At 39.5% G+C, this 16,029-nt stretch overlaps 1 protein-coding gene across 1 annotated transcript; it reads right to left on the bottom strand.

Moving 5' to 3' along the window:
- Window positions 1–971: 971 nt before the first annotated feature.
- Window positions 972–8,320, bottom strand: LOC123982444 (cerebellar degeneration-related protein 2-like). The gene is made up of 6 exons (XM_046067962.1): window positions 8,065–8,320; window positions 7,201–7,313; window positions 5,722–5,870; window positions 5,480–5,632; window positions 3,286–3,505; window positions 972–2,664 (listed from the first exon to the last, which is right to left on the bottom strand). The coding sequence occupies exons 1-6, from the start codon at window positions 8,144–8,146 to the stop codon at window positions 2,053–2,055; spliced, it is 1,329 nt and encodes a 442-aa protein (XP_045923918.1). The 5' UTR covers window positions 8,147–8,320; the 3' UTR covers window positions 972–2,052.
- Window positions 8,321–16,029: the final 7,709 nt, after the last annotated feature.

Genomic DNA, 16,029 nt, shown 5'->3' with positions numbered 1-16,029 from the left:
ATAAATAAGATGTAATCATATTCTACAAAGGACTGACTCAGCAAAAAAAAGACACAAACCTGCCAACTCAGCTTGCTTCATGTTTTATGGCTCAGAGCAACAACATAAACCATGAGGTCCAATCATGAAACAGGTAAAAACACATCGAACATACATATATTCTGCAGATTACTCAGGTCTGGTAGCATATCACACACTACATGTGACAGAAACGTAAAGTGTCAGGAGAGAAAGTGCATCTAAACGGGATTTCATAGACATTTACAAACTACAGTATGTGCACAGTCTTAAGCTTAACAAGGACACGTGAACGTCAGGCAGCAAAAGCAACAGAGCTGCAGCTGAGAAAAGCTTCTAATCATACATGGCTTTATGAGGCTAATATATCAGGAGGCTGTTAAATTATCAAGTACATAGAGAGATTGGGTAAACCTCAGAATTTCCCTTTAATATAACATTCACTCACGGTCAACTAACCTATCATACAACAATCAAGTATATGTGTTTCTTGAGAAATAAATGTTACAATTACAAAAATCTAGCACCTTGAATCATCAGCGTTTTCTTCTAATAACAATAATAAATTCCTTCACATCAGATACCATGTCGGTTGTTCTTGCATCTTCTAGGCGCAGGTGAAACTCTCACCAAGAAAGGTACTGTTTTATATATGTATGCAAAGAAAGAAATTATTAAAAAGTTCACATTAGATCACAGGTAAACAAAACAAACAGCAGATACAGCAATAACATTTTATTTTATGGTTCTGTAATTTCCTAATCATTTTCAATAAAGTTTGTTAAATTTGGGACTAAGTAAAGGGAAACTAGATACAACATTATGCAAAAGTTATTAAGTTTAGAAGCACTTGGTTTATAGACGAACTGAAGTGTGAAAAGGGTCACTCAGTGATGAACCTAAAGACAATCATGAACTGAATCTGCGGCTTTACCGAGTGGCAAAAAGTATTACTGTCATTATTATGTTATTGCAGGTTTGGAATAAAGAAACTCAATTCTACATTTATGTTGAATTATCATAAATATATACAATTGAACTTAGATCCAGTTTTACTGACTATGAATTTTTAGGTTACACAAGCAACGAGAGTGGAAACAATTGGTTAATTTAGGTGATTAGCTGATCAACAAAATAAATCTGGATATTCGATTAATCATTTAAGAAATGTTTTTGTCTTAAAATGCTAAAAAAGCTTTCAAATGTGACATTTTGCTGGTTTTTCTTCATCTTCTTTGTAAATTAAATGTATGTTTGGGTTTTGTTGCTTGGACAAAACAAGATGTTGGAAGAGGTTGCTTGAAATCTCGGAAGTTGTGCTTTTTTTGTACTAAACTAAAAAAAAACTGATTAATCGGTAATGGAAAATATCCTTAGTTGCAGTCCTAAACAGAGGAACTTACTTGATATTAAATTGTTAAATAATTGTATACAATTAAATTTAGACAAATTTCCCCATGTTCAGCTGACCTGCTCTGCACTGACTAAAAGATATTTTAAGCTATTATTTTGATAGTGTTTAATTGGAAGTGTAGTTACTGAACACATTCCCCGTTTTCTCTAAAATCAGTACCAAGTCTATGTCTGCGTCTTTACCAGGAACCTTTCTGTGAATTTACATTAAACTGTCAATTTCTTTCTAGGAAATTATGGGAGCCCTAAAATAAAGTGTTACCGATACAGCTTACGAAAAGAATACCCAGAAATGATTTCCTCGGGAGCTTGTTTGTGAGCAGGGCTGTGCAAAGTGAGGTAGAGTGATTGTACAGTAGAGACGGCAGAGTTAGGCACTGGTGTTTCTGTGCAAAGTGAGCCACATCTGAGACATGAGCTGGTGGTGTTAGGCCTTCTTGTTCCTGCATCACTCTAATCTCTTAACCGATCACCATTTCTGGGGCAAATAACATACAGTGATGTGTGGAGTTAGTTAGCTTCGTGTGCTGCTGTAGAAGTCTTTCCAAAGAGTCGCTTTGCAACTGAAAGACAATACTTCATCTTGCAGCAGATCTTTTTGTTTCTTGTCTTTGGAAGCAACTAAAGCAAAACAGGCAGCGCTTCACCAGCTGAGGGTCTCCCTCTGTTTTGAATCAGGTCTTCTTTGGTTTTCTGAATGCGGGAGAAAATTTCCCTAAAAAGTTCCTTGTACTCTGGCTGGTGAAAGTCGTCCTCAAAGTCCTCCATGTCTGTGAGAGCAGGACAAGCGGCAGCGAGGGATGCCGCCTGGACCGACTTGTGGTTCTGCCCATCCTGCTCCTCCTCCTGCAGCCCCAGATGGCAGCGCTGCAGCAGCTCGTCGTACTTCACTTGCAAGGCACTGTACTGGGCGTCGACCTCGTTGAGCAGCGAGATCCCGCGATATTTCACCACCTCGGCTCGACGCACACAGGAGCACTCATGGTCATAGATGCTGTCGGGAGAGTCGGGCAACTGCGTTGCCTTCATAAGCCGCTCACTGTCCCAGCGCTTCAGGACCCAGGGGCTTCTGGCTGCAGCTGCGTCCCCTTCACTCTCCTCCTCCGGGTTGAGGAACATGGAGTTAGGCAGCAGGCTGTGGATGTCGTCCGGCCTGGTGGATCTTGGGGAGGACTCGGATTTCCAGAGCTGACGAAGCTCCTCAGCCTCCCGCTCCAGCTCAGCCACTCTGGCCTGAAGCGGAGAAAGGACCAAGAGTGAGTCAGTGATGCTTTGTGTGATTAAAAGTATCCTTGTGCTGCCATTGCTGTTTTACTTCATTTTATTCGTTTTCAATTATGTTTCCATTTCTTTGAAATATTGTTTTACTTTCAGAAAGCCTTACACAGGACCATGTAATTGTCAAATGCAAACCATGCATTTTTGAGTTTATCAACGTGATTTTAAAGGTTTTCATGAACCAAGTATTTTCTTATTCTTAAGAGGAACAGTTAAAGGTTATTACAACTTGGATCTTATTTTTGTAGAATTTCTTTCAGTTCTAATAGGTATTCAAAGCTATTGCTGAGATCTGAAACTGTAGCAACATCAAAACAAAATCCAGGGCAACACCTCTTTTCACTGATAGGAATATAGCCAAAACTACTGTATGAAAATAAGATCAAAGCGGTATTAATATACATTTTTTGTCATTATCTCTATTCATTTCACATTTGGGAAGGCTGGGACCAAAATTCAAGAACTCCAGAAGGACAAAAAAAAAAATAAAAATCACACATTGCGTACTTACCTTGTTGTTTGTGTATGTGTGCTGTGCAAAGAAACACACAGGTGAGAGATATCCGTCAGACATACCTGGCACTGCTCCATCCCGGCCAGCTGCTGCTCCAGCGCTGCATTTTCACCGGCGAGCAGCTCGGCCTCTCGCTCCGACTGTTCCCTCCGAGCGCGCTCCCCGGCAAACTGAGTCTGGAGGGTGCGGAGGGACTGTCGTAGTGACGCCTGCTCCTCCTCATGCCACGACATGGTGGAGCACTCAAGGCCGTCTGAGGGTTTGTCGGCGTCATAGTTGAACCTGCACACAGACATTTTTTGTTGTCCTTAATTTCAGATTTTTCAATATAATGAATTACTGTACCTCACTGCTCTAAAGGCCTTTAACACTATATATCTGTAATAGTAACAGTGACAAGTTGTGGTTTTACAGGTGTTATGGGGGGGACTATTTATTGGCCATGTCATTAGTTTTGCAGGTATTGGTTATAAACCAAAGCATTGGACAAAATAAAATGTTGGCCTGATGATGGCGTCAGCATCAGGTCAGGGCAACATGAATGTCTGTTCAAAATATTCAAAGACTGTTGGGATATTTCGAAGACTGACAGACCGACATAACCGGCGATAGAGCCACTCCGTTAAAGTTTGAAGCAAACATGGACAAAAAAGGTGCTCAGAATAATTAACAGTTTATCTACAGTTCTGAGGAAACTTCCTTTGTTGATCAAAATCTCCAGAGCAGGCGACAAGTGTACCTTGAGTGGAGAATGTTTTGTCTCTATATTACCTTTATCATACCAGGCACGCTGATAATTTGTCTTTTCTTTTACAACTGACTTTAACATTTTATCTATCACTTGATAACAAGGCAAAATAAAGTGAAAGGTGACCGGAAATGCACAGCGGAGAGAGATGATAACGACATGTACCAAAGGTCCTAAGCCAGGTTCAAACTCACAACATCATAGAGACATAATGTGAACTTTAAATAGACAGAACAAAAACTACTTTTTGGTAAATGTCTCGTAAACGGCATTGAGTATTTATATGAAAGTGTGTAGTTTATCTCTCTTTTTTTGCCTATACATACCCCATACCCTCCTGTATCTGTTTCTCTCAGATATCTGTGTTTTTAAGTGTGTATTTATTTATGTACAGTACTTTTTTGCTAGAATAAGCCAAACCAATACACAGATGAAAACAGATCTAACTACAGAAAAAAGAAAAAGGGTGATGTGAGGAAATCAGAAACAGCAGATAGGTCAAGAAAAGCACACTAAGCAAGAAATCAAGACCTTATCAGTAGAACCAAGTAGATTAGAAATCAGCTAAAGAATCAGTCACAGCCTCAGAGAGATATTGAGACGTGTTCATGCCCTCTAGCTCAGACTTTGACCTCCTTCCTTCCAAACTCATCCACCAACACAGAGTTCAGTTCAGATCCGTTTCTGTTGTGTTTATCAATGAGATTTCCATCCATCTGACTGGGATGTTTTTAAGGGAGCAGTCCTAACAAGATCACACACACACACAAGACTAAACTCAGGCAGTGAATGAACCTGTAACACCACAGGACAGTCCAGGCCAAGAGGAAGTGACCACAGTATTACACATTCAGACTAAGACTGCGGTGAGGTAGACATGGCAAACTGCCAGCTAGCAGGATTAGCACGCAGAGGGGAGGGCTAAAGCCAGGAGGGCTCAGTGGAGGATTTGCTGCTTCACTTATTGAAGCTTACAAAGAGCTTCTGGATCAGTGACAATGCAATTAAGATTTTTTAACCAGGTAGGTTAAGGAAGCCTTTTTTCGGCTCCTCTTAGCTCTCATCCCATCAAAATACATCAACAAGAGACAGCTGAGGTGAATATTCAATTGAATTGAATTGGTGAATAACTTCCTGCCACAATCACCAGGATGTATGAAACATTACTAGTTATGTTGGCTGTTAGCTGTGGGAGTCAGACCATTAATTAGCAGTTATTTTAATGTAAACCTAAGTGGGTAGTGCTCATCCTGAAGACGTTTTTCAGTGTGAAGTCATTTGATTTCTTTGTTGTTGTTGACCCTGCTGTCAGTATCATTAATGGCACAGAACCCCCTTTCATGCTTAGATGAGGTGGGAAGTTGTTTTCTGCTTGCTGTACAAAGCTTTTCCTGCCGGTATCTTTTATTAAAGTAAATTCATGAATATGATTGATGCATGAACATAACCAAGCTCTCCCTGGCTCCCCTGCAGTTTGCACCCTGCGTATAGTATTCGAGTATCCTCACCTGAGTGTGTTTTGCAGCTCTTTCAGACAGGACACACTCTGAGCGCTGCGAGGGGGCCACTTCTGAGGCTGAGATGGACTCAACTTCATCTCTTCCACCTGATGTTGCAGCTCCTCCACCTGCGTCTGCAGCTGCTCCACTGTTTCTGTCAGCCTGCGCGGATAAACCACACAGCCCTGTTAGGCTGCTGATGAGGGATACTTTAGTCCAAAAGACAGACAATCCACATCCCAAAGTCTTACCCCTGGATCTTCTGCTGGGCCGTCCTGTGATCCACAACCAGTTTGTGATTGCTCTGCTCCAGCTCTCGGGCCGACATGTCTAGCTGTTCGTACACTTTAGCATGCTGGTCATTGACCTGCCTGAGAAGATCCACCTGCTTCGTCAGATACTAGAGGTGAGACAAAGGAAGTGTTGATACCAGAGTGAGGAGGGTTTGTTGTACATCAGCTGCTGCGATGGCTATAATAATGAGACATCCAGTATTAATTATTATTATTAGCTAGACTGACACAATGCATCACACTATAATTAAATACAAATTAAACTTTATTTATATAAAACACATTCATTTAAAATTATGCTTCACAAAAGATGACAATCACATAAAAAGACACACCCAAGAAACTGGAACATTATAAACATAAAGGATTTTTTAAAAAGAGACAAAAGGAGTATAGAAATTAACTGTAAACAAATGACGGTTAAAAGGTAAAAGTTTTCTTAGGAGTTTGACTTTCTTTTAAAAGTTGTCATATGATGACCACAACAAAAGGAAATCATGTCTTCAACCTCCTTTCCTGGATTAATCTGAATGGCTAAATGTAATGTTTTACTACAAAACATGAAATATGTGGACAATATATACAAATCAATAAGTAGGTCAAACTACCAGCAGAGTCAGTAGTTTCCAATGATTAAAATTGTGGTCTTAAGAGAACCAAACCCCTATTATTATATTATTAGTAGTAGTAGAAGCAGAAGTAATGAACTAGCTGTTTTAGCTGGTAATTAAATGTTTTTCGTCCAGTAGAACAGCAAAGAAATACAGAAAAGTGCAACCTCGGAGACATGTAAGAGACAATCTAATGGGTTTTTTTTGTTTCCCAGTAACACCTAAATATGTCTAAAAGCCCAATCAGTGGCTCCTTTAAGTAACAATTTATTTTAAGAACAAGTTATCTAATCAGCTGCTGAAGCCAGGACACTTTTAACCTTTTGTCGTCTAATCTGCCTGCTGGAAAAAACCCTGAAACAACACTATACACACATACATATGTCAGTAGTTTAACCCAAATATGCAGAGGAGTTGGTGGACTTTTTTTTAGCCCTGAGTAGTGTCTGCAGGTCGTCCTCACAGGCTGCACACAACCAAAACAACCTCCAACAAGCAGGTAGGGCAGCTTGTATGATGCCTAAGAAGTCCAAAAAGTCACTCACTAATGCTTGTAAGCTGAAATGCTGCAAGAGTCTCAGGGATTTTGGTGGTTGAACAGTAAGAAGACACTGTTTTAGGTATTTTGGTGAATGAATAAAACTGTAAGAGTGATTGGGTCTCTGAACAGCAGCATATTCACAAACACAGCAGGTACTTCACTGACAGTTGGACCACTTTTCCCAAGCCAGACTTTACAGCACATCCTAGTCTAACAGAGGCTCTGTTCAGGCCAATAGTGAATTATAAAGACATAAAGTGTGCCGGTTGACAGAAAGCTCTGTACCTCAATCTCCTGGAGTTGTTCCCTGTTGGTGGAGTACATCTGCTGCAGCCCTTGCTCCAGCTCCCTGTTTCGCTCCAGAAGAGTCTTACCAAGCTCGGCTGCCAGCTGCAGGTCTGCAGGGGAGATGGAGAGAGGAACCACCACTGCTTCAGCACTCATAGTGTTAGGCTCACTGATGGACACATGGGGACCTTACAAGCAGCTTTGAGAGGTTTTGTGGTGGTTGGCAGGAGTCCAGTAACCCACTTTTAATAAATTCGTGCCACAGGGTTAAATCCACCTTTACAAACTGAACTTTACTACTGCTGGTTATTTCTATTAATTTACCTGACTCCTATTATTTGTTCGTCTTTCATCTAACATTCAATAAATCACAAAACAAATAGTAAAGATGACACAACTGGGATGAAAGGATGAAACATTAGAAGGAAAACCCAGCTTGAGTGTAAAGGTATGCATTAAAGACATAAGGGATGAAAGGAAGTCAAAGCCACTTCTTCATTTCAGACAGAGCTTTTTTGTTTTTTTTCACTTTGCCGCATATGTGAGTGTCCTGCCGACTCTTGCCTTTCCCTGCAGCCTGTCAAGGTGCTTCATCTAAAACGGCTTGTAGACTCAATAAAACATCCTGACTGAAAAGAAAATATATTACAGGGTCAGAAAATCACACAGAAATTCCTACTTAATTGGACCTTTGCACCTGCAGGTCTTAATTGTGAATTTGTAATGTAATACATTTATTAAATGTCCTATATTTCCCCATGTTACAGCTGAAATCTCCTTATTTTTACTATAAAAAAGATCAATATGGTCCTTCATTTTTAAGGCTTCAGAGACAAAGAGCGAAAGGAAATTGAACTGTACCATGTTCAAGGTCTCGCTTGTCGTACCACGGTTCCTCCTCCTTGATCTCAAATTCTTCCTCTACAGTCATGTCTGTCAACATCTTCACGGTTAAAATCAGTCACACAGTTAGAAGAGTATTCCGGGTTTTAAACATGACAAAGACCGAGTTCAGTGAACGGTGATAAACGGTTCAGTCTGCACGCCTGCAGCCGGCACCGGTGTGCGCTCATCTCCGGACAGACAGCTCACTGCTGCGTTTGAAACGTGTTTCCGGTTTGCAAATTCAAAATAAAATCCGCCTTGGTGAGCAGGCAGCTTTTCCTGGACAGCTCATAAAGACCCATTTACTGAGGAAAATTAACTTCTGAAGTAATGTTGTGAATACTTGGATGTAAATGCTTGAAAATAAATGCATTTCAGTGTGATTGCAGGCCTCTAGACTATTTTAAACACCCAATCAGTAGCCTACTTTTGAACCATAGAAATTCTAGTCACATATATAAGAGCTTGAAGGGGAAAAATAAGCACCATGTAAAATTAAAATTTAATTTTGGTCATTCAGATAGAACAAAATTATAATTTTCATTCATGCAACTATACAAGCAATTTAAATGAAAACACTACTGGAAATAAACTTAAATAAAATATATAGACCATGTTTCTCAGCATGGTAACAAAATGTTGGTAATATTATTTATTTATACATATTCATTTCTTTTTATAGCACTTTTTAAGTGAGGGGCACAGTGTTTTCCCCTGTGAGCTGAGGCGTAATGTTGCATATAGGTATGATGTAGCCCACACACCTCTGAACAGGTGGATTTACCAAACCTTACCATAGACTATTGTAACATGACTATTTTTATATTTCATTAAGGTATAGTAACATAACATTTCTGTCCCACGAAATTGCCCTGAAAAGGATGGACACATAGACTGTATATAAAGGTGATGTCACATTTCTGATGTAGTTCACAGGTCAAAGTTCACCTTTGTTCACCTTTGACCATGAGGGTGTGCTCGGTCGCCATGTGCGCTGATGCAGAGGAAATGGAGGTCAAATTTTCGTCTGTATTCATTTATGTGACAGCACGTTTAGTCACAACCACAACTATAACTAAAAATATGAACACATTACAGCAACGACAGTTATGAGGAAGAAGAAGGAGCATCTCCAAAAAGAGACAAAGAGGTGAATTGATGAAAGCAGTAGCGTATTCAGGTTCTGAAAGCACCAACACTGCTATATACACTTTATATGCCAACACTGTGTAGATATAACAAATAATAGTCTTTATTTGTGCATTTCTGCATCTAGGCTAACACAAAGCTTTGAAAGAACATAATCTTTAACTTAACATAGTTTATATAACAATCATGGTTTCCATTTCTGATACATTTCCTTCAGTCCTATATTTTGCATCATAATCCAAAGGAAAACATTACAATATTTTCTTAACAAATAGGCTGTAGTTTTACGCAACATATAATCCAACGACTCCAATATTTAGAATTTTTGTTGCTCTCACAAAGGTGATTTTTATGCTTTTATTTCGAAGATTAGCGCGCGTAGTTTCCGGTGTCGACCTGTCTCTTTCACCATCAGTTCACTTCACCTGCTCCTCTGATTTGGTTCCTCCCTTGGAAACCGCAGCGCACAGAGTCCGCGTGACCACAAGGGGGCGCTGCAGCAACATCACGCTTGTACTGAGATCATTTATAAAAAGATGATTAAGATGGTTAATGATATAACGAAATATCCTAAAAACTTACAGATGTCACAAAACTTTAAAATACAATAGTAGTACACATTAAATCTGTTTTCCGTATGGTTGATGTTTAGTGATACTTGGTGGTAAGAAATACTACATCTGATACTCCTAAGTAGGCTATTCATCTTTTTTTAAAAAAAACAACAGTTCACAAGTCAGTTCCACTTCCAGATATTTACTTTAGATAATAAGTTGCTAACCATAATTAATGTAACAAAGTACATTTACTCGAGTACTTGAGAATTCTTATTCTACCAATAATTTTATTTTATTATAGGTTTTAGTCAAACATTCATTTTTAATTACTGTGTTGTAGTTCCTATGATTTTTTTCTTTTTTGAATGTTCAAACAGGCATTTGTAGAATGCATTAGCTGAATACAGCTGAGAACTTGAGTGCCACCTACTGAAAAACACTAATAATTTACCGTAAATTAGGAAGTAACGCAATCAAAATGAATAAATAAAATAATAATGACAATAATAAAATAAATGAAATGAAATGTAATTAAAATGTTGCCAGCTAAATCAAACTGTTTATAAGGTGTTCAATCTTTTTGTCCTGCAAAGAAATTCCAAAAACAGTGACTATATTGGAAAGTTGAGATTTTGTTTTTTGAGCACAGCCAGCAGGGGCAGATTGCAGAAAAAAATAGAGTGATGATGATTCAATATCAGCCTTACAAAATGTGCAAATATAACATTCAAAATTTAAACTCTTGGTGAAGGAAGTCATCACATGGAAATATTTTGTTAATTCATTGAAATGCAGTTGTTTCATGGGGTGGTGATGGCGCATAGATGCGATGCTTGCCTTTGGTGTGGGAGATCTGGGTTCGATTCCCACTGTGAGACATCAACCATAGTTTCCTGGAGCAAGACACTTAACCCCTAGTTACTCCAGAGGCGTATGACCTCTGACATGTATAGCAATTGTAAGTTGTTTTGGATAAAAGTGTCAGATAAATGTGAATTTTGCTTTTGGGGGAAAACTTAAATATTTGGTCAAAATTTTAATGAGACAGAAGAATTTTACTTTTAGCTCAACTTTACTCTTGTTAGCTACATGTACAGTATTCAGATCCTTTACTTAAATAAAAGCAGCAAGTGGCCAAGTGGAGCTGAATTCAATTTAATAATGCATCACACTGTGCAAAAGAAGAGACAAAATGTACAATATATAGCCATCAAATGTAGTAAGTGAATGTACAAAGTAGCAGAAAATTTAAATAGTCAAGTACCAATACCAGTATATAAGTACAGTACTTGGGTGAATGTACATTCTACCATTTTAGAATGAAATATTGTAGTTTTTACTCTAAACATTTGTGTATCTGAGGGCTAGGGTGCTGTTACTTTGGTCAATCCAGATCATGATTTTATATCTGAATTACATAAAATTATGCTGCAACAACAATATACTACATGTATGTTAGCAGCGAGAAAAGAGTTTGGGAGTCATGACTTCTTAGCGGATGACAGACTGCTTGTATTTGTATTTACCCAAGAATTTCTCCAGTTGCTATAAATAACGATCCGCCTACATGCAGAATCGTGATCTCACAAAACTGCTTGTTTTCTGGAGCTGCTGACACTTTCAACAGGCGGCATCTTGGTAAGGATGTTGACTCAGAGACAGTAGGTCATCATTGTTCGGAGACAGAGAGTGAGAGGGTATGTATTTGTCAAATCAGAGTGTCTCTTCTCTGCAGTGGGACGTCAGAGAGCAGCAAACTGAAAGACAGTGCAACACAAAGCTCCTCCAGACAGGAGAAACATGCCCATCCTTAAATTCCTTGAGTTTCCTGTCTCCCCTGAAAATACAGATAGTTGACTGGGAGGCTGTGGGACATCAGTGGTTGAGTCAGAGAGGGAAAGGTTTCCTGACCTGGGGCTGGGACAAAGGGGGCGGCATTCAGCCGTAGAGGATGAGCTGCTCTCATGAATTCTTCAGAAATATCTGAAATCTATGTGCCCTGAATTCTCTGACAATGAGACAGGAGTTAGTATTTATGTGTAATGAGCTTTGCTGTCACACAACTTAATAAAGTGTGCACTGTTATCTGCTCTAATATTTTTGTTCTTCTTTTGGAGTTTGTAGTCACATCTTGTTTGTTCAGGAGCAAACTAAAAGTCAACTGTTTCAGTGAAAAGGATATGTAGGCTGCAGTACAATGATGATCAGCTGATGGCAGTGTAGACTCATAATTAGGTTCAGCACAACATACCCAACACAGCCTTTTATTCAAACACTGACGACATGTTAACACAAACACACGCTGATTTACAATTATTTATTAGGACACATAAAAAGAATTTAACATGAATTTAACATGATCTTTAAAAATATTTTCATTAAAAGAAATTAACATGATCAATAGATTGACATACGACAGAGTGTTGATCTACAGTACGGATGAGACGAGAACAGACAGATGAAAACATTCTCCATGGTGGATGTTTTCTTTGATAATCTGCCAACTGATGATAAAAGATGTGCTGCTCTGTACCCCAGAGGATGAAAATGAGTATAGCAACAACCTCTTCACACTCTCTTTCTCCTTCCATCTCTTTCTTTTTCCCTTAAAATTTATGTAAAACATACTTGTGTGAGTTGCTGAGCAGGACTGTGCTGCACCTTTGTGTGTTGTGGGGATTTTTATTTGTAATGTGTGAGGTAGTTTTTATAATTTCTGCATTCATTCGTATGTCTCTCTTTGTTTAAATTTCTTGGTCAAAAGTATGTGGACACCTGAACATTACACCAATATGTGACCCGTGAGCAACCTGGGCAGACTTTTTTTTCAAGATTTTGTTCTCCCATTCAGCCACAAGAGCATAAGTGAGGTCGGCTGCAGATGTTGGGAGGCCTGGATTGTAGGCAATGTGTTGGATGGGGTTGAGGTCAGGGCAGGCCAGTCAGGTTCTTTTGCACCAAATTGGAAAACTATTATCTAAGATATCACTGCATGCTGTAACATTAAGATCAACCTTAATAGTAAATATGGGTTTTTTGAACTGAACCACAAAAACAGCCACAGAACTCCACCAAAAGTTCATCAAAGTGTGTGGACAGGCACAAGAATACGTAATATACATTTCAAAACATCTAGTTTATAGACATCTCCAATAATCAAAGAGACAGAGTTCTAAAATACCAAATAAAAATGTGTCTTCAGCTACACCATAATCAAAAAGCACAAATATTGCTTTTTGGGAATGCCAAAGAGCTTCAGTTGCCAGTTCTTATGAGAACACAAAGAGCTTTGTCTTCATTTTAACTTATAATACGTCTTTCTGTGTAGTGTTCTTTGATTTGAATGTATTTTTTTTAGGACATAATAGTTTATTAAACAACAGCAATTACAAAGCTGGAACTGGAGATTTGTGGCCTCCACCTAATTGCATTTTTAGCCATGCTACAGCAGCGCAGCTCTACGAATGGTCGGTTTGTTGGTCCACCACTTATCTCTAGACTGAAATATTTAAACAATACAAGATGGATTTTGTATGGACTTTCTAGTCCCCACAGGATGATGCACATTCTGACTTTGGTGATCCTCTGACTTTTCCTCTAGCGCCACCATGAGATTGACAATTGTGTATTTTAGTGAATTTTAGTGACTATCAGATTGATTGATTGTTTCCCTCAGGATGAATTGTAACTTTGGTGATCCCATAACTTTTCATCTTGTGCATTTAAATGTATCTATTAAGGCCTCTGCACCAAGTCCGTATTTGTTTTCCAAAACTGTTATGTTTAAAAATTGTGTCAACCATGTTTACCGACACCGAAGCTTTCATCCGTCATTAAAGTTATTGGAATGGGTTCAAGTTTCTAGATTTATTCTGTCTGTCAAAAGCACAGTGTCATTTCATAACAGGTCAGATTTATATATATAATATATAATATTCAGGTGCGTGATGATGACAATAAGGAGGAGGATGAAATAGAGGATGAGGACAGCGCACAGACCGAGAGAGAGGACAGCTCAGCCCCTTCAGTGAGCTGCGGTGCCAAATGCAAGACTCGGTCAGAGAGTGGCGACAGCCTTGGGGGGTTGCTCCAGTGGAGAGAAGCAAAGTAGGAAAGAGACGGAGCAAGAGATGAAGCGACAGCAGTGTCAAGACTTGCAAGAGCTGCAGATGAGGCATCCACAACATCATCCTCAGTGCTTGACGACTCAATTTAGTCTCATATTGTGAATTTTCCACAACAGTTTCATGTGCATAGTGATTTTTATCGAATTAAAACAACACATAGGCTAAGAAAAATACAGACTTGGTGTGAAAAGGCCTTTACTTTGTTTTATGACCAAATAACTGCAAAACTAATGACATTCCCATCAACCTCAGTTGTTCTTTGTGTTTAGTGCTATTTAACAAATGTTAGCATGCTGACATGCTAAACTAAGATGGTGAACATTATAAACGTTATACCTGCTAACTATCTAGCTAACTATCTTGTTAGCGTTGTCATATTCACCATGTTCAGCTCAAAGCACTGCTGTGCCAAAGTGCAGCCTCACATAGCTGCTAGCAGTTAATAGTTCAGCAGTGGAAATTAGCTTGGGAGACATTTTTACTTGGGAGCCTAAAAAAGCCTCAAGACAATAAAGATAAAAAAAAAATAGTGTAAATCTTCCAGAATTCTTCCTAGAAAGGTTTTTATCTCTTATTCTGTTAAGAGAGTATTCTGTAAGCCAACTCTTTCATTAAAAATTCATCTTTGTGTCAGCTAACATTGACGGTGCAATTAATTCATTAATCATCATTACCACCCATAAATAAAAGTCCATGACTAGAAGGTCACTAACCAAGAAGCTGAGTCAGAACAGATTTTTACAAACAGATTGTGTGAGTAGTTGCAGCCAGTCACAGACTCTGTTAGCTATTATTCACGAACAACAGGCCAAATTATTCAGCCAGGTTGAGGATTAGCTGCTGTAACATCACAAGCTTTTCCTTTAAGGCCTCTTAGCACCAGCCCTTTCATCTCACATGTGCGCTCCACCCTCAGTGGGTTGCCTCTCTTCCAATGTGTCCTCCACCATGCTGCTGATTTCTCCTGTCTCTGTTTTGCGGCTGTCAGCGAGATGAGAGAAAAGGCAGAGTAGGAAGCAAGAGCTCTCTGCAGGGATTCGGCTTCTCAGAGTGATAAAATAGCTGTGATCTTTTTTTTTCAGCAGAATCAACATTCTGTTTGTGTTTCCCTTTATCGACGTTTACACCCATGTCATTTTTTGCTTTTATTGATGCTGTATTGCCTCTTCATTTTGGATTTCACTGGGTGTGAAATGCCAAACAAAAGAATGGGACCCTGTGCACTCCTTTCGCCTCCGGTTATTTTATCTCCCTTTCAGAAAATGATTTGAAGTGTTTCAAATGCAAAACAAGGTATCCGGTCATGTTTTCCCTGTGTCAGTAAAGGCATCTTCAAGCAGCACAATAATGGCTTTGCAAGTAAAAGGAAGTCAGATAAACTTAGGGAGGAAATTGAAATATTACAGGCGAGAGTGCGGGCAAACAGGATGATTACCACTGTGCTCACCAACCCATTCACACATTCCTCCTCATCCCTACAGCGATCTGGGTTAGTAATGGTGTTTCTTGCTGCCAGAGCGTGGAAGCAGTGACATTAAAGGGCGGCAGCAGCCAGTAATGAGTCGTTAAAAGAGAGATTTGGAGCTTTACTGATCCGTTTCCATACCAACTGTCTTAGCTGTGGGGTTTGGATCCTCTCGATGTTTTGGGGGGGAAAGGAGGAGCTGGGGACGGGTGTAATGGGATTTGGGGAAGCGCTTCTAGGTATAACTTCAACACACAAACACACACACACAATCCATATGACAAAACCTGTGTATGTGTGTGTGTGAGTGCTTCAAAGCTGTTATGTTTTGCAGCAATCCATCGTGACAGGCGGAGAGCCGCGAGCCTGCAACTCATTCTAATTTGTCTTGATTTTTATTGACTGATTCTCTCCGTCCTCTCCTTGTTCTGTTGTGTTTTTCCCCGCTGCCTTTTGTTCTGGAAATGTACATAAAACCAGTCAAGGGTGGGAGATGTACTCGCACTGAGAGGAGCTGCTGCGTTGCCATGACAACCAGGCGTTTGCAAAAATCAGCGTGATGCCAACTCTCATCCAGGATCACATATGGGCTTGTGTGTGTGTGTGTGTGTGCAGGGGGGGTGGGGTGGGGGGTGGGGGGGGA

Source organism: Micropterus dolomieu, linkage group LG14, assembly GCF_021292245.1.
Source record: "Micropterus dolomieu isolate WLL.071019.BEF.003 ecotype Adirondacks linkage group LG14, ASM2129224v1, whole genome shotgun sequence".
Taxonomy (NCBI): Eukaryota; Metazoa; Chordata; class Actinopteri; order Centrarchiformes; family Centrarchidae; genus Micropterus; species Micropterus dolomieu.
The sequence above is the reverse complement of the archived record's forward strand: the minus strand, read 5'-3'. Positions and strand labels throughout refer to the sequence as shown.

Excerpts from the sequence above, each read along its gene's own strand:
- LOC123982444 (XM_046067962.1), bottom strand. The coding sequence starts at position 8,146 with ATGTTGACAGACATGACTGTAGAGGAAGAATTTGAGATCAAGGAGGAG. Across the intron at positions 3,506-5,479 it reads GAGCTGCAAAACACACTCAG|GTTCAACTATGACGCCGACA; the intron begins GTGAGGATACTC and ends GTCTGTGTGCAG. Across the intron at positions 2,665-3,285 it reads CCGGGATGGAGCAGTGCCAG|GCCAGAGTGGCTGAGCTGGA; the intron begins GTATGTCTGACG and ends TCTCCGCTTCAG.